General features: G+C 40.7%; 1 protein-coding gene across 7 annotated transcripts in view; it reads left to right on the plus strand.

The window, feature by feature from the left end:
• Positions 1–23,771, plus strand: part of KCNIP1 (potassium voltage-gated channel interacting protein 1) — a 475,234-nt gene that overhangs the window by 433,803 nt on the left and 17,660 nt on the right. For all 7 annotated transcript variants that reach the window (XM_052772081.1, XM_052772083.1, XM_052772082.1 and 4 more), the window contains one exon: positions 18,465–18,589. In XM_052772081.1, the coding sequence (XP_052628041.1) occupies positions 18,465–18,589 (125 nt within the window). The remainder of the gene's footprint in view (positions 1–18,464; positions 18,590–23,771) is intronic.

Raw genomic sequence — 23,771 nt, forward strand, 5'->3', positions numbered from 1 at the left:
GTGTTACAATGAAATGTGAACATTTGTGAGAAATTAATTTGAAAGATTTTCCTAAATTAAGTTTTCTAAACCACAGTCAAAACTTCAATTTTATGGAAAATAAGTGGTTTTTATTTATTTTCCCAATAAGGAACATCACCTTTGGAAGAGTAACATCTCCCATGAAACAATCTGAATTCCAAACAGCTTCAGTGCCCTGTTTGGGAGCTGAGCCCAAGCTGCTCATGCACCCAAGCGTGGCTCAGACACAGGGACCTTCTGCCCCTCGCGGCCGTGGGGCACCCACCAGGAAGCACCAGCCTGCAGCAGCATCTGGCCCTTGGGTGGCGATTGACCCAGCATGCTTTGGCTGTCCTTGCTCGGAGGCTGCTGCAGCAGTCTTAAATATCTGCGGCCACATCTAGGTACTTCTGCCAGCAGCCTGCAGCGACTGAGCACAGGCATGCCTTTGGGAAGGCACAGCGAGGCTGTTGATAAGAAGATGATGCACACACACACATATATGCACATGTTCTCTCTCTCCAGGTGAAAAGTCGTAGTCCAGAATAAAGAAATCTCAGGTGAGGCTGCAGCTTTGTGATTCCCCCTGCAATCATGACCTTAAACATTGTGTATGTGATTGAGAGTGTCCGTTATAAGGGTTTTATATAGTTTAAGTTGTGTTTGTTCTTGCACCGTTGTCTGTTCACCTTCATCTTCCAAATGTCTGCTTAGTTCTCATGTCAGTTCTGCAGGCAGTGCCAAGTGTATGTAATCCCACCTGTTCAAAAAAGGTGCCTCTGAGGGGGGAAACCAACTTCATTTTTACACTGTAGTTAAAACCTGCCTGACTGCAAAAATATAAAATTCTATTTTTCCCATAATAACCCAAGGATAACATGTCCTTGAATTAGGCACTGAACTAATTACTATTTCTGATTGCTTGATTCCCCCATATTATATATTCATTGATTATTGTTCTTCTAAAAGCCTTTTTCTAACTCAAAGCTATAGCAAACCAATGCTCATGGAAATCGGTGCAGTAATAAATCAGGGACTTGAAGTGTCTGATTTGATTTTCAATGAGGAAAAAAAACTTTGGCAGCAATAATTCTTCTAAGAGAGAGTAAGTCCATTTGTAATGCATTGTCTTGGCTCATCAGAGGTTTTTTGATGAATAACCTATTCCAAAAAAGAAAAAAATTTAAGTTCAGTTACTTCATTTATAATTCAGGAGTCTCCTATGACTATTTCATTTATTAAGTGCCCTCTGAAGAGTTTCTGATATTTCTTCTGAAAAAGCATCACAGTTTGATGGCTTGACATATTCTCATGGTTTTCCTTTTCCCTTGCTGCTTTGGAATTGAAATCTTGCCTTGGTCCTGGCTCACCCTTCATGTCCCAGGCTGGGGGAACCCGTTTAAGGCCAGTGGCTTGGTGCCGCTTTTTTTGAGGAGAGTGCTGCCTCATATTCTTTATTTGCCTTCTCTGCACCTTTCCAAAAAATGTGCAGGAGACTTCTAGAATTTACTCCCAGCCCCCCCCCCCCCCCCCCCCAGCAGTAATTACTGATCTAAACTTTAGTGTAGTAAAGTATAGTAATATGTTTAAACTATTAGATTAATACTGTGAGTATCTATGGTAGTCTCAGCCATGAACATTATTGTTCCCTGTGATGATGCTTAGTGCTATCCAGATTACATTTTATTTACTTGTGCATATTAAGAAAGTAAGTTGGCTCAAAATTTACTAAAGGGCTGTGCACGTCTTTGGTACAAAGGCATCAGCTCTGGATTGGGAAATTGAGTTCAGATTGCTGGAGACCAGGTCGGGGCTCCCGGGAGTATTGGTCTATGTTCATCTTATTCTCTTCCCTGGGTTAGATGGATTTTTTTGGTCTGACCCAAGACAGCCATTCTTATGTGTTACCTTTTCCAAGAAGAAAATGCTACAAGGTGTGAATAGATTGATAGAAATGAGGAACACTGATTAGGTGAGAATAATACTGAAGGGCTGTTCCCAGAGCACACTGTGCTAGACTATGAAGTGCTAAGAACCGCAGCTTTTTGGAATACTGATTTTTTGTTTGTTTGGTTTTGGTTTCTTTGTTTGTTTGTTTGCAGACAGGTCAGTACTTGGCTTTAGTTCTGCTGCTAGTTTGCACAGCAAAGGATTCTTGCTAGCTGGAGTTCAGCACTTGCCACAGATCTAGAGCGCGCCTGATTTTGCAGCACAGAAACAATTCTGTAATGTGAGCTTTTGTACAGAGCCTGAGGAGGTGAAAGTCCTTGAAAGGGAGCAAGCCTAGTCACAGAATTAACATGCCTCTATCGTGAATGTTCATCTCCTTTTTGGAAATCACCCTGGGTTGCTCAGCTTGCCCTATGAAATACTACAGACAGCTCAGCACAAGTTGGTGGTGTTGCCTTTGAAAAGAAGATTAGTGACCGCATTACGTGTGGGTTCCTGGCTGTTCCCTGGTGTTCACTGTGCTTTTCTCAGGCCGATACTGGTAAGGTAGACTAAATGCTTTCTACCCTCTGCTAGCTGGGGTTTCCCCCTGTTGTACCATACCAGCCCTGAGTCTCACTCTTTTCTGTGATTACACTTTTCCACATGGCTAATTCATGGCTCTTGTTATAAAGCCTTGTGATGGAGCATGGCATGAAAGGTGACTGTTTCCCTCCTGGGGAAGCCACGTGTCCCCTTTTCTGGGTAAGGCAATGGATGTGTAGATACGTTCATACAACACCAGCGATATTAAACCTGATTTGTTATACTAGTGCTAGAGTCAAAAGGAAGCTCAGCAGCATGTACTGCCAGTAGCTCTGGGAATATGGTGAAAGAATCTGGTGCACCGCCTTCAGATAAGTCACTGGGTTTTATGTTCGTTTATTCAAAAGCATGCTTGCCATCGATTCTTCCTGTTGGTCATCTTTTGGCCTCATCACTCTTACTCTTGGCTGCATTCCTTAGATTGGCCTTTGAAGCACTTGGAGTTGTTTAGTAGCAAATACTGTACTTTCTCTGCCTAAATATCAACCTAGAAAAAATTCAAGTCTTGATAGAGTCTGCTGTAATTGGAGTGGAGCTTTGTCTATGCAACAGCACAGAACCGAAGTACCAAGCCAGACCCATTTGTAACAAGGGAGATGCATTAACTGAGTGCTAATGAAGTTGAGGGGACTTGCGTGGAGTGCTGGGAAAGTGTGTCTGCATGTATAAGTGTTATTATTCCCATTTTACTGATGAGGCTTTACAAATTGCCTTTACTCCTTCCTGTTCTGCCAGAGAGCTACTGAGGTGTAATTCATTTCTATAGCAGGGCTGGAAATAGATTCATAAGCAGCTGAATGCTGTGAAACGGCACTGCTGGTTGTAATGCATTATTGTGAGCAAATAACACTGCTGATGCTATTGATGATCACGACTAGGAGGTTGAAAGAAGCTATCAGTGCTATCAAGCAAGATAGCTTTTAGGTTGTGTTGCAGTTCATGTTAGACATTCCTCTTTTCGAATACCTGGGCTCTGCAGTCCAAGTCGTGCTAAGAATGTAAGAACTGATTTGCATAAACCGTTTTGTGTTGCCAGCAAAATACTGCAAGTTCTGCAAAATTCCCCTTTCAGGGCAATGGTGTATTCTAATGTTTGTTTCTTTGATTCCCCTAAAGGGAAACGACTTATTGTGGATTCTGCTGCGAGGCCATTAATGTGCTGGGAGGATTTTCTTGCTGGGCTTGAGGTTTTCTGCTGCAGGGCATCTGAGAAGGAGCAGAGAGTTGGGGTTTTTGGGTTTGGGTTGGGGGGGGGGGTGTGACATCATCTGTCCCCTTGCAGTCCTATGATTGTAGCCATGACTTAAGTGTCAGTGTTTGAAAAAGATTGATTGTGGGTGCTTGTCCTTGGATTAACTCTTCAGACAGGCTTTTTCAGGGCTTCTATGGATATAAAATTGTGTTTCAGACAGAGTAGAGAATCTCCTCTTCTGTGAAGTTGGTTACTGATGGTTGAGAAAAAATTGTACAGACTGAAGCCTGGATTGCTGTTGGGGCAGCTAAAGAATTTCTGGCAAACAGTAGAAAACATTGCAAAACATACAAGCAGTGCTGGTGGTAGTTTGGACGCAGCTCTAGGCAGTACATTTGCCCTAACTCCAGCCTGGACCTGAGCTCTTCAGGTTAAGCATGATGCGGATGATTTGCAGCACTAAGTGTTTTTCCAAAGCGCCTAGTGTGTGTGCTGTTCTGCACATGGCATCTGTGCCCCTCGGTACACCCCAGTCAGGTTACCTGCCAGAAAAAGTGTTCAAGGAGATGTTCCAGGGTTTTACTGTGTGAATGAGCACATCTCTTAACTCATTAGACACTACCTAGACCTGTGTCCAAACTACTACCGACCTAAGAGAGTGCAAGCTATATACCCATCTATTGAACTATGATTGTATGTCCTTGTGGGAGATAGCCTTTAATATCCCAACAAAACACACAAAATAGAATTGCTCTCAGAAGGTAACTGTTTGTCAGCCTGAGCTGTCTTTTGTGCAGAGATGTTTGAAGTTAAATGGAAGAAGCGATACTGAATGTATTCACAATTTCATATTAACAGAGTAAAATGGAAAGTGCTTCCAGGTTCTATGGCCTGTAAAATATATGTATTGCAGGAAAGATATTTGTTTAACAAACCATACAAAAATTATTCAACTATATAAAAAGTTAGTATGCAAATATTTTTCATTTTTTATTTCTTTTCAGTTGGGAATTGGTGTTTTACCAAATGGCATTTCAATATCTTGTTTCAATGCTTAGTGATGTACTATGTTTCTTACAAAGCACAAAAATAATCAAGAATATGCTTCTCACTTTGCAGTGTGGGTAGTGTAACATGAAGCTTTATTTGTGGTGTAAGTTGCTGTGTTATGACAATGTAGGGAAATGTAGCTTTTTAAACAGTAAGGAGTAACGTTGAGAAATGGAATGTGCTCATACCATGTTACTCATGAGACCACTCAAAAGTGAGTAAGATTGAGGTGTACAAAAAAAAAAAAAAGGCAAGCTGTTCATCCTACGGTCTCTTTATAGAAGTCAGGAGGAAGGGTAGGGCAGTGTTTGGTTTAAGCAGGGGGCTGTGTCCAGCTCGATGTTACCAGCCAGTGGTACCTTCAGCAGACATGAAAGTACTGCCCCTCAGGTCTGTAGAAAAACAGGCTTCTCTCTGTGGGGTGTAGGAGCTGGAGCGGCTCTGCCTGGGAGCACGTGGCGAGTGGAGCCTTTACTGTATCCAGTGCTGCAGCAAGCATGCAGCTTGCTCTCCACCGTCACCGGGCAGGTACTGAGATCTTTATTTTTTAATTCGCCCCTCCCCCCAACTACTCGGAGAAGCAGCAGATCACATAATTTGAGGAAGTTTTCCAACTGATCTAACTAGAGCTTGCCAAGGGCAAAGAAGCTCCTGTTGGAGGCTTTTATTTGCCACCTCCGTAACAGATGTGATACAACTGCAGGACGGTAGTTTTTCCACTGGCTTTATTATGTTTATGAAACAAATTTATTTCTCCCTGAGGGCAGGGAGGTTGTGTTGGGGCTCCTGTAACTGAGAAAACAATGGAGCTGCCTGAAAACAATCCTGGAGCTAAGGCCCCATCCCCTCAGTATGTGAGGCGGTGAGGGATTTGTGCATAAAGCCATTTTATATCTGTTCTGTTGAGTTCCTTTAAATTCATTCTATTAAACAATTAATCTGGTTCAAAGTCTAAAAAACCTGCCTTCTGATTTTGAGTGTCGTCTTGATAAACAAAAGACCTCAGCAGATGTACCTCTGGCCAGCTCAATGTCCCGTCACACCCTACAGCGCTCTAGTACTTTGGTTTGCTAAAAGTAAGACAAAAAGGAAGATATCTTCTTTTTACCTTGTACCAGCACTCTGCTCTACAACAGGATTGGGTTTTGCATTGAAATAAATACTGTCTTCCATGTTTATGTTCTCAGATAATAGGAACAAAGTCAAACACTAATGTTGGGGTGTGTAATGGCTTCTTGGCCAGCACAATTGGAACGACATAAAATTCACTGTTGTTCAGATAGTTTCTGAACTTTTAGAGGATTCAGCATGGGCACAAATAAAAAATGTTGCCATGCAGGTGTCACAGGGGAAATGTAAGCATCTTATTAACATGCCACTGCTGAAATAGGATTATGTGGCTGTGAATTCAATCTTTGTTTTCTCCATTTTTCTATCACCACTTCCCACATCTTATTTTAGTACCTGCAAGGTTTGTGTCTGGTTTTCATTCATCTTTCTTTAGGCTATGAAGGAAAGAAAATATTTGAAGTCAAATTACATTGAAAAATGCAACTGGATTTATATGGTTTAAGTAGAGTCTTATATCAGCTTTGCTACTACAGTTCTGTTGCAGCTCACCGTGGTCAGGTGCAGGTGGACAGTCCCATTCCTTGCACACAGCCCTGATGGTTTGGTTATGGCATTACCTGCTGTTTGTGAACAAACAACTAACGTTTTAGAAATAATGCTGAATATGATGAACTGAGTTTCTGCCAATTTCTTTCCCTTTCCATTGATCCATATTTGCTCAGAAATTGCTCTATTTCACTGCCCAGAGAGTAATCCACAACCTGGAGGGTTTTTTTGGGGGGGGGGAAGTAAAAAATCATAAGAATCATCTTGGAAGAGACGACAAATAATCAAGTCCTCAGTAACTGCTGATGCGTGTTTTAGGAAGAGGTTTTACAAGTGGTGGTAACAACATTGTAGTTTCTCCTATTTGTACTATTCAATATGCTAAGTAGACATAAGCATATGAATTCGAGATGACAATTAAGAAGTTTTCTGTTGAGCTTACTGGAAGTGTTATTTTTCAAAAAAGAGCAATTCAGTGTTAAATAAAAAACTCTTAGTTATAGTTTTAATAATCTGGAAGGGAATTAGTTTTCAATTGAACCCTTGATGAAAGCTGACTCTATGCATACAATGAAGAAAAACATATTGTTACAAGAAGCTTTTTTCCATTTCTCTTTTTTTAAGGGCTTTGTTCCCTATCTCTGTAAAGAGGAAAAGAAAACATTGTTTATATGCAGAAGGTATTGTCTACAGTCTAAAGTTTTGATAACCCACAAGGCTACCTAATACAGAAAAATAGATAATCTTTCTCTTTTTTTGCAGCACATCTATTGTCTTCCTGCTATCTGTTAATCATCTCTGATGCATCTTCATCTTTTCAAGCCTAATATCTATGTGTCCTCTAGGTCTTTTTATTCATTGATTTAATTTACTAAATCAGGACACTATTATCATGCTTTCTGTAATGACTGCATTTACATTTCTTTGTTCTTATCAATGGAAGTTAGTTTGCAGCTAGTGTTAACATGCAAATTTAGAACTATACTTATTAGACTTGAAGTGGGAGATATTTTTTTTTCCTGTCCTCAGGTTACCCAGCAAAGTGGGATTTCCCTGACAGTGGGTGATTTCATGGCTAATGGTTCAACACCTTTTGCTTCAGCAGAGATTAAGGGCCACTTTAAACAACCTGCTCATTCTCTTTATTTATTGCAAACCTATCTCGGTGGATCAAGAAGGTTAAAAAGTCATGTGATTATACTGCATGTGGTACAGTGGAGTTTATTAAATTTTACTAATTGTTTTTATATGCTTTCAGTAAAACTGCTGGTATTTACTGCTCTGTCTCTAGTATGTGTTGTGGTCTGTGTGTATGATTTAAATCCATGGTTGTTTGTAGGCTCTTTGCTCTTCAGACCAGCTTCTCTTGGAAGTATTCTTGAAGTTTCAGTTCAAAAGGGGAAAGTGTGAAGGTATCTGTAGTCGCTAATCTGTGCAGGATATCGCTGTGTGAGTAGTCAGTCATTCAGGATTCAAATCTGTTATTGATCAGCTCATGTAATTGTCCTCAGTATCACCATTGCTCTTGTGCTGCAGCAGCCAACTGGAGCATCCACTGTGGTTTTCTTGTGTTGGTCTTGGTTTTTTCTTTCAATTGTTCCTTCCTTGGGCCAAGAACAGCTGCAGCAGAGTTAGCAAGGCCAAGCACCATGACTCAGCAATACTATCTGACCAGACCTTTTCTCATTGTGTAGGTCATGCTATCGGGAAGCCATGTTCTAATATTTACTTCTGCCAGTTATGTCTGTGGCCAGATAGTTTATCAAATTCTCCAATGGAGAGTAAATACTCTCCATTCCTGTACCAGTTTAACATCCTGCCCTGAAGACTTTTTTTATTTCATTTAGTTATGCATCTATCAAGAGCAAGCTGAAAGTAAAAAGCTCAGGGTGAGAATAATGAAAGGAGGTTCAACCCCTCCAACAGCTTAATGCTGTTGTAATGTGTGTAAGCCTCCTTCTCAAATGTGCCAGAAGGAAAATGCATGCTCACTTCTAAACATGTTTGTTTTTTTTTTTTTTTTTATTTAATGGGGAAGTATTGAGCATGAGGATTATTTAAATGGCTTTAAAAAATTCATGGTAGAATTTCTCAGCCCTAGGATTTCAGGTACAGGCTCTGAGTTGGTCATAGCCTGCTCAGGGGCACTGCAAGGTTTTGCAGAGATGGGCTGCTGGAAGGTGGAGAAATGAGGTCTTGGCATTCTCTGTCTACCCAGAGAAAAGCAATGACTGGTGCAGCATGTGCAGTGTGAGCTTAGACCATCTTCATACACTACTTTTCCTGTAACTCCCTCTATGGAGAAACATGCAGCAGTGAGAATTGCTCAGTTTTGGTGCCTACTTGATCCTAGTGTCCATTGGGGGCATATAGATGCACCATCTGTGGGACAAAATGCGCTGGCTGGTGTGTGAGAGGAAACCAGGTGGGCTTGCTGGTGCTTCCCGGGCAGCAGCAGCAGGAGGTGAGATACTGTTGAACTGATGGTGTGGTGAGAGGGTGTTTAGGAAGGCTTGAGCAGCTGGAGGCACAGACTACGTGAAAATGAAGGAAATAGATGCCAGATGGACTGAGGGCAGGAGCTGCCCAGGCTGAAGGTAGGGCTGGGGAGCTGCCAGTAGTAATACTCTGACCAAAACTCTTGTGCCTTTTGCAGGTTATTGCAGATCGTACTGTGTACCCACTTCTCCAGTAAAAAGAAACTGATGCCATGGGAAGCCATATATGTAGCTTTTTGAATAGGTTTTGGGGGGGGGGTGGGTTTTTGAGTTTTTTTGGTTTGGGGGGTTTTTTTGGTTTTTTTTTTACTTATAACCTAATTTGCTAATGAAATTTTTCTCCTGGGGACATGACGATAGTACAAAATTACCATGTTGCAAGTGAATTGACTGCAAAGAGCACCAGTTTGTCTTCCAGACCTCCTGAGACTTCTTCACTCTTACTAATCACTTTTTTTATTCCTACAGCTGTCAAAGAGCTAAGCTGTGGAGAGGAAGCAGAAGGCTGTGGGCTGCTCTTGTTGCCCCTCAGCAGACTTAAAAAATTGCATGCAAAGTCCTCCTTACCCCTTATCAGAGTTGCTAGGATGACTGCTGCATTGCTGTCTTGCTGTATGCATGGATGTTTGCATGGGTGCATGACTGTGTGCATGTTTCCCTTCATATGCTGCCCCAAGTTTCATCGTCATGCAAGGGACAGCAAGCTCTGACTTCCTTTCCTGCCCCTTGGGCTAAGGGAAAGAGGCAATTCAGGGAAGAAAAAAAAACAAAAAACCAAAAAAGAACCGCCTGGAAACAATCCTACAGTCGCTGGGAAAGGGGACCCTATGGCACTTGCAGAACACATCCAATGTCACCTTAAAATTAACAAAAGACAAAGCTGTGTATGGTTGTCACTTCCTTTTCGTTAAATTTTTTTCTTACTTTTTCCTAGACCCTGCTCGATGGTTTTACGTGTATCAGAGAGGTAAAATTTAAACCAGTTTGACTCTATTGGTCATATAATTTTTGTAGCAAAAGTTTTCTTAAGCTAGGAAACAGGTTCCCCCTGGCTGAGTTTATTCTCACTTTCCATGCTGGCAGCAAACAAAATTAAAGCTGCTTGAAAATTGCCCAGTTCCCGGGTAAGGCTGCAGCCTGGGGAGCAGCCAAGTCCCCTCTGATGAAGGCAGTCCCAGCTTTTACTCAGCCTCTACTGTGTGCAGTGCTTTACTGCATGATGTGCTAAGTCAAGTACTTAGCAGTTCAGGTACTCTCTACTTAAAGTTTTGAAATGGTATTAGTGGGAATTTTCCAAAAATCATCAGAGGGAAGTGATTTTCTAACCTTTCTAGGGAGCTTTTTGAAATTCACCTTGAACAGCTGCTTGGAGGAAAACACTTGTCCCAAAAGCATGTTTTGCAGCATCCACGTGGAAAAGCAGCAAAGCACCCAGCAAGCTTTCAGTGGTTTTCCGCCTGGTTTGACAAGTTGCTTCCCTTATAAATGTTGCTACAGATAGATGGGAATGTGCAAGGAAAATTGAAAAGAAAGTGCTGTCCCAGGTAAGGTCTAGTGCACTGGAAGGACACCCTGCCGTCTCCTACCCTGGGAATGGCCAGAGTAAAGCTATTTCTAATGATGAGTAGACTTAATATGGTCTCTGCAGAAACATTTACAGTCACATTTGACATTGTGTAGTTCATGTTCAAATCATTGTACCTGGTCTTAGTAGTGTGCCAGACAGACATTTTGGAGGTACTTGTGGCCTCTGACTATTCCTGCACCTCCTTTTTCAGAGTATAACCTTGTTCTACCTTCCTTGTGTACAACCGTGAAACTAATTAAAGGAGTATAGAGGCAGAGGAAAGTATGTATACATGACATTTTGCATAGATCATTGCAAGGATTAGCAAATAAATCTTAAAATTCTATTTTTTTTATTCAGTCTCAGAATTTTATACACTGTTGTGTTTTCATGTAGCTTTTCCGTGCAGCTGGTGGTGTTGCAGGTTCACACAGGCAGAGCAGCCTTGCTAAGCTTGACTGTTTGTGTAATAAATTTGGTGTTGCTGATTTAGTGGTGAAAATGGACCTGAGGGAGTCAAAAAAATCATACCACGAAAAGGGAGAGGATAAGGAGACATCAGTTCCTTTTTGTTTTATTGGCTGGAGAGAGTCCCTTTGGTTTGGAAATTGATCTCTCCAGCCAGGCAATACTACTACTACTACTAATTTATTAATAAAGGACTTCAATTTTAATTAAATGTGTTTAATATTTGATACATCGGTAGGTATCTTAGTACCATTTTTTATTGATATTTGCCATGAGCAGATTTTACTTAACCCTTTTTTAGGATTCATAGATGTGCATATACATATTTTTAAGTTCTAGCTGAGCTGTCATTCTGCCACGCTAGCCTTGTTGATTTGCAAGTGTTTGCCAGATGGGGTCGCTTAAAGGCTAACACTTAGATTTTGTCTTGGTGGAAGCACATGGAAATGCACAGACATATTTTGACTTTTCCGGATAGTGGAGCTGTACTTGGTAGCTGCCTTTGCTCCAGGGATCTGGAACCACAGACCTCAAAGGACTTCACAAAAGCAGTGTTTCCTACAGCTCCTGCTTACACCAGTGGGAGGGAACGCTGAAGCCAATGTGTGGGGTCTGCATCAGTAATACAGCTCTTGCTTGACTCCCATTCCTGTAACTTTCTTCCGTAATGAGCATTTATGGACTCAGGCCTTTAGTTATTTCTCTTCATGAAATTTTCAAATATTTGCAATTGGTTTCCCACAGGCAGGATCCATTTCCTGCGAGATTTGCCCAAGCAGGTATTCTGTCTGGAGATTAATTTCAAAGATGTTGTGGATAAACTAGAGTTAATTTTTTCTTCAGGTCCTTGCTCCTAAAATATAGCTAATGGTTTTTTAATAAAAATAACAAGCAGTCTAATAATTCTTGCACATAATTTAATCCCCTTCTGCTATATTTGTAAAATTACCCATTTCATCTAATGCTTGTCTGCTTTAAAATTAACACTGGCACATTAGCTGTATTTTACGTCTTGATTTTTTTTCTTTAACAAAAAGTGAATTTATTATAAGCAACATGTTTTCAAAATCCTCCCATTAGCCATGGAGCCTGGCATTACATGATTTCACCTTGCAGCCTTGGGAAACAGTGGACAGGGTCATTTGCATCTTTATTAAATCATCATTTACACCCTCCCTTTAAACTGTGTTTTAGGCCTTGGGTTGTCCTTAGCCAGCCCTAACGATGTTATGAGACATTGCTATTGCTTGTTTCCCAGGCACATAGGTTGGAGGGCTGGAAATGCTGTGGTATTTTAGGTGGCCACTGTGGGAAAGGTGTTTGGTGTTTCTTGTGTTTCACAAGGGAGTTTGGCCCAGTGCAACCAACCCTGTGCTTTTGTGCAAGATGTTGCTTGTGTAGAGGCAGCTGCCAGTGAGACGAAGGACAGGCAGGTTAATAAATTTGGGCTCAATGGCAGTTCAAAACCAGAGCCAAGAAAGCAGCTGGTAAATAGCATACAATTGTTTCCTATTTTATAGTACACAAATACAACTGTGGCATTGTGTGTGACCAATTTAATCTGCTCTGCTTATGAGGAAAGGATTGTTGGATCTGAAGAATGTTGATTAGGCATTTTTGTATGGAAATAGGTCACTAAAGCAAATACTAGAAGATGTGCTGTCAACAGAGGATTTTAGGACTCGACTTCAGTGCTGACAGCAGCATGTCGTCTGCCCTCGGCTGCTAGTGCTGGCAAGTTACTGACTGAGTCTCTACACATTTAGAAATTGGGCTTGGGCAGTGCCTTAGTTCATGTAGCTGTCTTGGTTGTGCATTACATTACCTGTGCATTTTTAAGATAAATTGACGATGAAGCAATGTTTTCCATACCATAGCAGATAAATGTGCCTGTGTCCAACGGAACAGAAAGATCTGGAAAAGTGAAATATTGGAGCAGGTCATTTTCCTTCAAAATCAATAGATTTCTTGTCTATACAATGGGTAAGGGAAGGATTGAGTCCCTCTGCCTGGTTCTGTGATGGAGAGCAGTAGTCAGCTGTGGTTGAAAATCTGGTTTCCTCCATGATGAAACAATTTTGTCCGTAGGCATGTAGATGTACAAGACAGCTTTTACATGAATAGGTTTAAATTACTCCAGTTTATCACTTGGAGAAATGCAAATTCTATTCAGCAAAGTTTACAGCAGTGAAAGACAGGGCCATTTGCAGGCAGTCTAAGTATGGAAATCTTCAAATTGTAAAGATAACAAAAGGTAAAATTAGAACGAATATGAAATGATATATAAACCAAGCCTCGTTAATTTCCAAAGTGTATTCAGTTAAAATATTGATCTACTCTAATGAAAATTCATTCTCTGCTCTTGAGCAAGCAGCAGAGAAATGAAATACAATATCTTTCATTAGCAACAATCCATAAAATATGTATGTACATGCAACTATGTCAGGATTATTTTTCTTTGTAAAGTGAAGCCACTATTTATTTTGTCTGATACACAAAATGTGCCTATCCTAAGGCTAAGCAAATAGAGGTGACATTTTGTACAAAAATGCAAAATTAAGTATTATTATAACCTGGGCCTATTTTGGAGTAAGATTACCACAGGCACTTCTGCCAGACCCAGGCTTCATACCCTGCTATTAAAGCAGCCACAAAAATATGGCCAGAGACAAATTCTAAATCAAAAAGTGCTACTTCCCATTCCTCCAGTTTTAAACACATTGCAAGACAAACAGCTAAGCAAATGCACAAGCATGTTCTGTACCGGCTAAGCAGTGCAGGCAATCTTAAGCCTAGGACAACTCACTGCAGCCATCTGGCATGGAAGGGATTAATCCAGGGATGATTTCAAAAAGTGCTGGAGCTAAAAAAAAAAACCACAGAGAAAAAAATTACCATTTATCAGTACCTGCAGGCAGGAGAAACCTCCTGCTTTAGTTACTGAGTCCACCTAATTGGTAAGCACAGATAACCCAACAACAACAAAAAAATTATGCTTTGAAATCCAGAATATTAAATCTGGACCTATTTGCTAAGGTTCAAGTTCTCACTAACCAGCTGTATAGTACCCAGACCCTGAGGTGAGTGTCTCCATGGAGCAGGGCAGGGACCTAGTTTCAGCTTGAAAGGGATGCTGTAAGCAAGAGTGGCTGGTCAGACGTGTCACCTGAGCTGGGGAGGTGACCACATGCATCCCTAGCAGTGTCTGCAGTCAGTCCCTAGGTCTGTTCATGCACTTGCAAATTGAAGGAGAAGATGATTAACTTTAAATCAGTGGCATGCCTGCTTCCCATGCTCAAATCTCTTGGGGTGTTCAGCAAGCTGTAAACAAGGCAAAACTGAGGAAGAACATGATATTAGATAAAATATCTTAATGCTTTCCTAACAAAACTTTAAATTTGCATGTGTATATCTATGTATATACACTTTTGCTTGTACTCACCACCATAAAGTGAGCTTCAGTTTAATAAAATTGCCGTCCTTATAAATGCAAGGGCTCGTATTTCATACAGTGACATCCCTGAAGAGCTAGGAGGGACTGAGACAGTGTGATAATGAAAATGTAAATAAGAGGAAATACAATATACATCATGACAAAAGACAAGGGCAGATGAGGAAGCGACAATCTCCTTTTTTGCCACTGAGGTTACTGTTGTTAATTTATAGGGTGTCAGAGAATGGAAGAAAAAGGTTTAAAAGATCTGACTTAAGAGAAAACACTGAAAGGAAACCAAGAATGAAAAAAAAAAAATCTTTGTGGAGGGTGGGGACTATTGAGTTGGAAACGACTGATTTGCACAGAAGAGCAGTTTGTGTCCTTAGGTCTCCAGCTACAGGTCCTCCCCTGCTCTGAGGTCTGTGCTATGCCCACCGTGGACTTCTGCCAGGGAGGGAGGAGGGATGAGCAGAGATGTTGCTGAAGGGAAATATTTGAATATGGGATGACAACTAAGAAAAGTTTAAATGTAAATACTGAATGAACACAAAGGAAGGAATGCTTGACCTGTGAGGCATATTAATGTGAAGTAGTTACTCCTAAAATAGGGGTTATCTTTTAAAACAGATAGTATCATGAAACACTATGGAAAATAGCTCTTTGTTGGCAAGTGATAGACAAAATGACTTAAGTCTTTCTTGTATTTATTTTCTGCTCTGAGGCTCCAAGAAACGCCCAGGACTGCTCTGTTGCACTGGGGCATGTTCCACTGAAGTAACAATTTCTACCATTTTTAAAGTGTGTTTACTGGAAAATTGTTGGTTTGGTGTCATTTTGAGTACCCCCTTGGCCAGATCTAAAGCTTCACAAGTTTTTTTGCTAAGTTTCAAAATACTCCCCTTGGGAAAGGAAGAGGAAGCAGATGAAAGGATTAACCCACAGGGAACCATCAGATCCTCTTCAAAGGCAGAGATTAATGCTGGTTCTGGAATAGAGAACGGAAGGAAAAAATAGAGCATCCCTTTGAAAGGGGTGAATTTTTCATAATTTCCTTTCTGCAGTTTGTTATAAGGAAAAGAGCCACATTTCTCAGCATGGGAAATAGAATCAAATCTACAACAATAATCTGGCTTATTTTTAACATAGAAATATCTGCCCTATGGGACCAAAGCTCATGAACTGATTGCTGGAAAAACCTATTCTTGCAGGACAAGCTGAAGAAGATGAATTGCACTCTTATGAAATAACGATTCACCGAGTGAGGCCAGTATTGTCAAAAGACAATATATCATTATTATATTACAGTGTTCACCAAGTAATATGTTATTCAAGAATATTTTGAAAAAATAATTCTAAGACCGTAATTTTGGGTCTGCTCATATAAAGGAGATCTGGATAAACCAAAGACTTACAAGTTTTGAGCTGTAATTCTTCAGATTTTGTTTAAAGCTATCACGGAGCTATAGAACAAGTTTTCCATGAGCAAGACCTTTTTCTTTAATTATTTGTTTTTTAGAATATGAACACAAATTCAAATAAGTGTTTTGGAAAACTGGTTGTTCAAGAAGGAGGTGGGGAAATTACATGGCAAATAGAATACCCACAAAAAAATTAGTCATATCAAAATGCTTTTGCAAAGAGTGTGACTTTTCTCAGCTGGATCTTTCCTGCCTCTGTAGAAACCATGTGAACCTCCACATTGTAGGAGTGTAAATAAAACCAAGTATGAGAATAATCCAACAGGCTGGCTTCCCTCATTAGCCTCATCACTTGCATGAGGTCGTGAGGTTGCATAGATTCTTCCCCCCCCCCCCCCAGTCTGTTGAATTACAGAATGGTTTGGGTTGGAAGGGACCTCAAAGATCATCTAGTTCCAACCCCCCTGCCATGGGCAGGGACACCTTCCTCTAGACCAAGTTGCTCAAAGCCTCATCCAACCTGGCCTTGAACGCTTCCAGGCATGGGGCATCCACAGCTTCTCTGGGCATTATATGATAGGATGTCTCTGGGAATTATGTTATAGGATATAAAGACTAGATGGACAGTATTTTACACTTTTATTTTACATTGACTGAAGTTGTAAAGAACTTTCGAGTGACTCAACTGGAAATTACAGTGAAAAGCTGGGCATGTTTAACTGGTTACAGAGCAGGGAAAGGCTCAAAGCCTAACTTCCTTATATACTGCACAGCACAAAATGCATGGCTTCCTGTAGAAAAACGAAATGACTGTCAAGGTCATGTGTAAACTGCTTATTGCATTGGGGGACAGCGGGGAAATGGAGGAGAGGAACCTGGGGTTATGTGCATTATGTAAAGGGTTTTAGGTAACTTAAGGTTAACCAAAGGTAAACAAAAAGTTATTTCCTGTACAATGTATGGATTAGTGATGAGTGTCCCTAACCTGGCTCCCTTCTAAATGGCTTTCCTCTCCTTTTTTCAACCATTCATTCTCCTTCCCTCATTTTAAGGAATTTCTTCCCTACCCCTCTCTCTCTCTCTCTCTTTCTTTCTCTCTCTCTTTCTTCTGTATTCCTTCATTTTGTGGCATGTGTTCTCTTTCAAAGAAAATGGCTTTTCCCCCTTATGTCTCATTATCTGTTGTTTTTCCTGCAGCAGACATCTTTTTGCATCTCCTTTCTTCTAATAGGAGCTATAATTTCTAGACTCTTCATTTTCCCTCTCTGTAGAAGTTGTCTCCTTCAGGCCTCTTCTGGCCACTTATCAGTGTTCAGTAAATTTTTCTGCATCATAAATGGTTGTGATGCTCTCCTGTCCCATGCTATTACAGTCTCTTACCTTTATTTCCTTGCTGTGCAAGGGACCTTGAGCACAGTATTTAGGCATGTATTTTCACTGTTCAAGCCCTGACTGTGAAGCTCCAGACACCGTGGATTAGGAGGATGGCTGAATTCACCAATATTTCAAACTGAAATACTGAAACAATGAACCAATGTTAATTAACCATTATCACTCACTGATGTGTGATAATGTTCATATATATGTACAGAATTAACTTATGAAAATACAGCTTTAGTCTGGTCTGTTGTTTCACTGAGCCAGTCTGCCCTGAATTCATGCCTTTCCTCTATTCAGAGTGACTCTATTTCCTTGCACATTTCTCATGAAATCCTTGTCTTTCAGCAGAAGTTACTATATTATACTTGACCTAAATAACCTAAACCATTTTTACAGGGCATAAATTGTACAGTTTTGATAATAAGCAGAGTGTTAGCTTTTATGCCAAGCAACTTTTGGATGTAGATAGGTTTTTCATGTCAGCTGAAACCTGCATCTGGTCCTTGAAATTCAGAGAATCTCAAACTGACATACACTAAGCATCTGCATATATTTGGGCATTACCTACACTGCTGGGTAAATGGTCTTGACAGGTAAAAACATGCATCAGAAAAGAGGTGAGATTACAGTAATACAGGATGTGATATGTCTCGAGTATATTTCTTCCTTGTGGGGGAACATGCTCTTGAATAAAATGCACATAAGTATTTTCCATTTCTTACCTGTTTCCCCAAAAAGTCCATGCAAACGCAGGCTGGATTCATTCCAGATTCAGTGACTGTGGACATAACTTGAATTTCTTCTAGATTAAAGTGACCTTTAGTGTCTATACAGCAAGCTTTTTGGTTAGCACACAGAAGAGTTTCCCTCACTGTTTACCCTCAGTATAATGTCATTGTCTAATATGCTTAAGCATGTCTGCTCTCTTACTTATATTTGCACAGCTTTCTTTAAAGCTAGTACTTTGAAAGGCCTATTCCTCCATGCTGTTTCAATATTTAGATAAGAAATATCTGATGTTGCCTTTTGGAGTAACGTATCTGCTGCCTGCCCTTCTGTTCTCACCACCAGTTTTGGCTTTGTGAATGGGGAGCTAATTGGCAGCCCAGTAAGAAATGCGAGCTATTGCTTTACTCATATGGCTTTTATTTTGCTTTCAAGAGGTTGAAAACAGTTACACAGATCAGTTCTGTTGATGATTTCTTTTTTCTGTGTTGCTCTTGAAATCCAGTCTGTCCTATCCATCATGTTAATAGAGCAAAAGTAACAACCAAAATAAATATTTTCCTGTCTTCTCTTTCAGATAAAATTGAAGATGAATTAGAAATGACTACAGTGTGCCATAGACCCGAAGGACTGGAACAGCTTGAAGCACAAACCAATTTCACTAAAAGAGAACTTCAAGTACTTTACAGAGGGTTTAAAAATGTAAGAACAATTCTGCAGTGAACTGAGTCTAATATGTATGTCCCCACCAGCCTCAACTGCTCAGCTGCATTTTGTATCATTCCCCTGCTAAACATTAGTAGTTTTGTGCTAGATCTCCCATACTGCAGCAAAATGAGCACAATCTGCCTCTCCATCTAATATTTATGACACTGTAATCTGCCTAAAACTGGGTTTGGATGAATATTCAGCACATAATATTCTCAGTAAATTTGTTGCTCAAATGTCAGTAAGCACACTGCAATTTCCTCAACTGTGCCAGTACTTCAAGATAACCTGAAAATGTTTTTATGGTTACTTATTTAATTCATGCTGTCAGTTCCTCATGTTCAAATACGTTTGTGATTAGCTGCCCAGGATGTTTTTTTCATCCATTGTCTAGCTGGAGAAATCTCGCTCTTGTAGTAGGACGTTATTAGAGCACACTAGCACTATAAGGTCCTGCATAAGTAAGGAATAATGGTGGAGTGGCAGGAGCCAAAAAGAAATCAAAAGTAAATGGGTATCAAGACTGAGGAGAGAAGAGAGAGGCTACAGATTTAGGTGAAAGCAGGAAACATGCCAGTTGGCATGACTGCATGCACAGAACAGCACCGTGCTCATCTTTGTGAACCACCACTGCTCCAGCCATATTATCCCTGGTAGTAGGGGGTCTGTGGCTCTGTGAGCCTCAGCTTCTAGGTCACCTGCTGCTGCCTCTTAGGGATTCATCATAATAAATAGAAATAGATAGGGAATTTTGAGGCTACATGGAGCAGATGTTTTATGGCCCTTGAAGAATGGAATACTCATTACATGGTTGCTTGAGGGTCTTGGATTTAGTCACCCAGGTGGTTAATGCCAGCTGACATTTTTATGATGATTAATAGATCGGTATTGAGGTGGTTCAATAAACACAGTGTGATTTTTAAGTTGTGTTGCAGGACAGCTCCAGCATTTCAGCTACTGTCATAGTGAAATGCCGAAATCTCTTGGAAAGTCAAGTCTATTGGGTAAAAACTTGCCAAAAGAAACCTGAGCTACCTTAAATACAGGCAGTGTTGAGGGAAACCTGCTGGACATTGAGAAGGGCCTTTCTTTTTGACAGATTCTTAAAATTTGATTGAATCACATCCCTAATGTATACTTGACTTCTCCAAGGAGTCTGGTGGTTTCATCCTTTATTTCACCACTCACCCAAGAGGGCCAAGGCACAGCTCAGCTTTCTGTATTTTTCTGTTTGCCGCATGTGTTGTACAGACTTTGCTGCATGTAGGAGGTCATTTCACGTGTGAAGTTTTTTAACCACTGAATTCTGATATTCTGCAGCCTCTTCGTGTTTTGGGCAGTCAGCAAGAAATCGTATGGCTTTTGAGACAGAGCTTGGCAGGATAATGTATGGTATAATATGACATGACTGCCTGCAGTGGGAGACTAAACTCAAGAGAGTTCTTAACTGCTGTGTTTTGCTAAGATCTCTGAAATGCCTTCTGTATTACTGTGTTTGATAGGAATCCTGTGAGGGAGATCACTGCTCCATGCTGAGAGGAGGAGCTGGCTGTGCCAGCAGCTACAATGCCAAACAGAGAGGTAGTCTTGCAGCTCGCCCAGCAGATATGACATTTACCCCTTGCCCCTCCCAATTTTGGTAGTACAAAGGCATTACCTCCCAGGGCAAGAATGATAGACAAGTGCATTTAACTTGTGACTTAAACCCTTTCCTGAGACCTCACTGAAGGTCTTGGTATTAATTGGCAGTGCTAGCAAGATCTTGTTTTCTATCAGGTTGTTAGGACAAAGCAGTCTGGTTTTCTCCAGCTGCTATGCACACAATATGCATGAAGCTTTAATATCTAAGGTTTAAATTGAAATGAAAGGGCAGCTTTAGCATTTGTAGCCTGTAAATCATGGTTTCAATGGGATAAGTAATTATGCACAGCAGGCAAACTGACTCAGCTGTTACCATATTTGCTATTGTACCAAACCGTCTGCTTTTTGGGATGATGTTACAGTGCCATCTGGAGATTCAAAATCCCTGTGGGAATACAGTCATTTTTCCTCTCTCTGGCTTGTACTTACTGCTTGCTCTCAGTGATTGCACAAGTCCTGTTTAATCATGAGGCAACACCTGGATAATCACAGAGCCATTTACAGGCACTTGTAATGGACACAGAAAGAATGAAGCCCTGCTCAGCCTGGCTGCGGTCACAGGAGCTGAGAGTTCGATGGTCATGAGCATGGATGGTGTTTGACCAAAGGCAGTTCAGTGCAGCCTGGGGTAGCCTCTGGACTAGTGCCCTGGCTGACCAGGGTCCTAATTCTCAGTACTTTTATTCCTGTTCTTTCTTTGTCTCTGAAATCTGTTTCCCCACTCCCTCCAAAACTTCCCAGTCTCTTCCCAGTGTGTCACTGGTCAGGTCTGTTGTTTCTGTACCAGACTGATGGAGGCTTCCACTAAATTCACATCCTTTGCTACTCCAGAGAAGCAGAACATGCTAACCAGGCCAGTGTCTTTGCTGCCTGGCCAAATATCCCCTCTCTGTTTGCCTTCAGCTTTCTTTTCCAGTTGTGAAAGGGTGCTATCCTCCAACATCTCTTGATGCCAGGGCCAAAAGTTCACTTTTAACTTAGAAGTTATCTCTGCCCCAAGGGTACGTTCTGCCTTATGCGGAATAGTCTATTTTGCACCTTGGAGCTAGCTGCTGTCAGACTGGAGCTGGATTAATGTAAGGCATTTAGTCTGATTTCTTTGGCTATGGTTCTGCAAAAGCAAGGTAACAGAGATGGCAAAACCCAGCAGAACCTCTGGTGGATCATGCCTTGGTTTAGCTTAACAAAATAAAATGTGATACCTCCTGTCTATAAATACATCAGTAGAGAGAACTGTTTGAACTAAAAGGCAATATTGGCCACGGGAACAAAATGGCCATGAATAGGCATAGGCTGGAATTAGAAGAAAGTTTCCACTCCCCAGAGGAGTAAAGTTTGGGGAACAGTTATGGAATGGGAGGGAGGAGAATGAGAAACTATTTTTAAGAGTAAAATTGATGACTGATGAAGTGACCAACAATGACAGAGGTTTGAGCTTAGTAGTTCAATACCACCCATTTAGACCATGTTTCTAATGATTTACATTCTTTGGAATTGAGTGCGTGGATTTAAAAGGTTAGGATTTTTATGGGATTTTTTGCTCAATTCAGGGGGGTTCTGTGCTGTTAGGAGAAATGGTTTCTAGCTGCAAGGGATGATTTTCTAATACTAAATCAAAAAACAGACAACTCAACTAAGGGGCCGTTGGAGACATTCTTACCTTGCTTTAGTGTGAATAGCAAATATGTAATGAAGTGTAGTATGAGATGTAATCATCTGTGACAAATCAGGGTTTTGGAGACTAAAGCAAGCAGTATGAGCAAGGTAGAAATGTTCTGATACTTTAATAATCCCCAAAATGTCTCCAAACTGGGGGAACATAGTAAGAGCGACAGAATACGTGGGATGCGTGAATGCTTAGAGATGCAAATCTGGATCGTGGAAACTGAAGGAGAATATGTTAGAGTTTGTCTGTGGTCAGCTAACTTAATACCTCTAGTTTAGCAAAAATGTGTACGCCCCCTGCCCCCCCACCCCCTGCCCTGAGTACTCCTTTTCATGTTCTGGACAAGTTAACAGAGAACAGTCTCATGGGCAGGTTATGTTTAGCCCCACTTCAGTTCTGCTGCTGATCTCTGCTTGTCTGCCTTGCACATCTTTGAAAGCAATCAATGAAGTTAATTTCTGATTCCAGCAGTAGAAAGAACAGCAAGTGGAACTTTTGTTTGATTTTCTTTCTTTCTTTCTTTTTTTTTTTAATGTGGATTCAGCTCCTTTGTGGTTTAGTACTTTAAAAGAAGTCTGAGAGGGTAGATTCAAATGCATGACTCAAGCTGTCAATAGTTAGCTTTTTGAAAATGAGGTGTTGTTTCCATGCTTGACAACAATACAACAAAATGTTCACTGTTCTTGTTAGATATTTTGAAAGAATTCAGAGGTTAAAGAAATGAGAGGTGTTTACCTGAAATCTAAGCCCCTGCCATCAAAGGAAGGCCTTATGAATGTTATGGTGAAGGACCATGCTTTTTCATGCTGCCAAGAAATTTTCCTGAATGAGTAAATCTTTGTTACCTCCAGTGAAATTTAAACTGACACTAAGCTTACCTGCTTCTTTACACAAAAGATATTTCTTTTGAGTCAGCTGAATTAAGTAGTACTGTAGCACTAATGAGGCCTCTTGAGCATGGTTTGACTCTTATAAAAACAAAATTGTGATCATTTAAGTGCAAATGAATTGGTACTAGCTTATGTGTCTGAAAGCAACTCAGTTATAGAGAGCTAAACAGGTTGATCAGTGTCAACACTGCCTCTCCCCAGCACTCCTGCAGGTTTGATGAAAACTTTCATTTGGCTTCCAGATGGAGCATCAGAAGCAATAAGGATCATGTGGAAATTCAGAAAATTTAATCAGGCACAATGGCCAAAACTGCTACAGGAGACCTTGCCTCTGTGAGGAGGGTGCATGCAGCAGCAGCCTGTGCTTTGCAGACTTAAACTTCATTCTCAGGGTTGCTAGTGGTGGACTGGGGCTCTTAGTTAAACACAGGCTATTAATATAGCGTGGAAGAGACCCAAGGGACTCTGCAACTGTGGAAAGTAAAAAGAAATAATGATCAGTCCCTACATTTATAAACTATCTTTAAGCATGTGAAGTGATGGTTCTTAATGAATATAATAGTTGTATTTATCAAGATGAGAGAAAGAAATGCATTTTCACTTAGTGCGTTTGGCCAGTAGCACTATGCTGGAAAGGATGGTTAAGTGCTCTGCTAGGCTTAGTTTTAAAAAGAATGACAATTTGGTCAAATGCTCTGAAGTTCTGCAAAGGCCCAGTGTGGGTCTTGGAGCAGCAGCACTCAAGTGACCAAGGAGAAAATTTATACCCAAGAATGGCTGTTGGTAGGGTACTTGGTCTGATCTATGATTAAAAGATACCATAAATAAATATTAGATTATTTAATTAATGTACATTAAATTACAAGCTTTAGGAAGCATGAACTTTGGGAGAATACTTTTATGGTAGTTGTTACCATCTATTAATTATTCTTCTTTTAATGATTTCTAGCTGATTAGAAGGGGCACGAACAGATGAAAA

Source organism: Harpia harpyja, chromosome 20 (genome assembly GCF_026419915.1).
Source record: "Harpia harpyja isolate bHarHar1 chromosome 20, bHarHar1 primary haplotype, whole genome shotgun sequence".
Taxonomy (NCBI): domain Eukaryota; kingdom Metazoa; phylum Chordata; class Aves; order Accipitriformes; family Accipitridae; genus Harpia; species Harpia harpyja.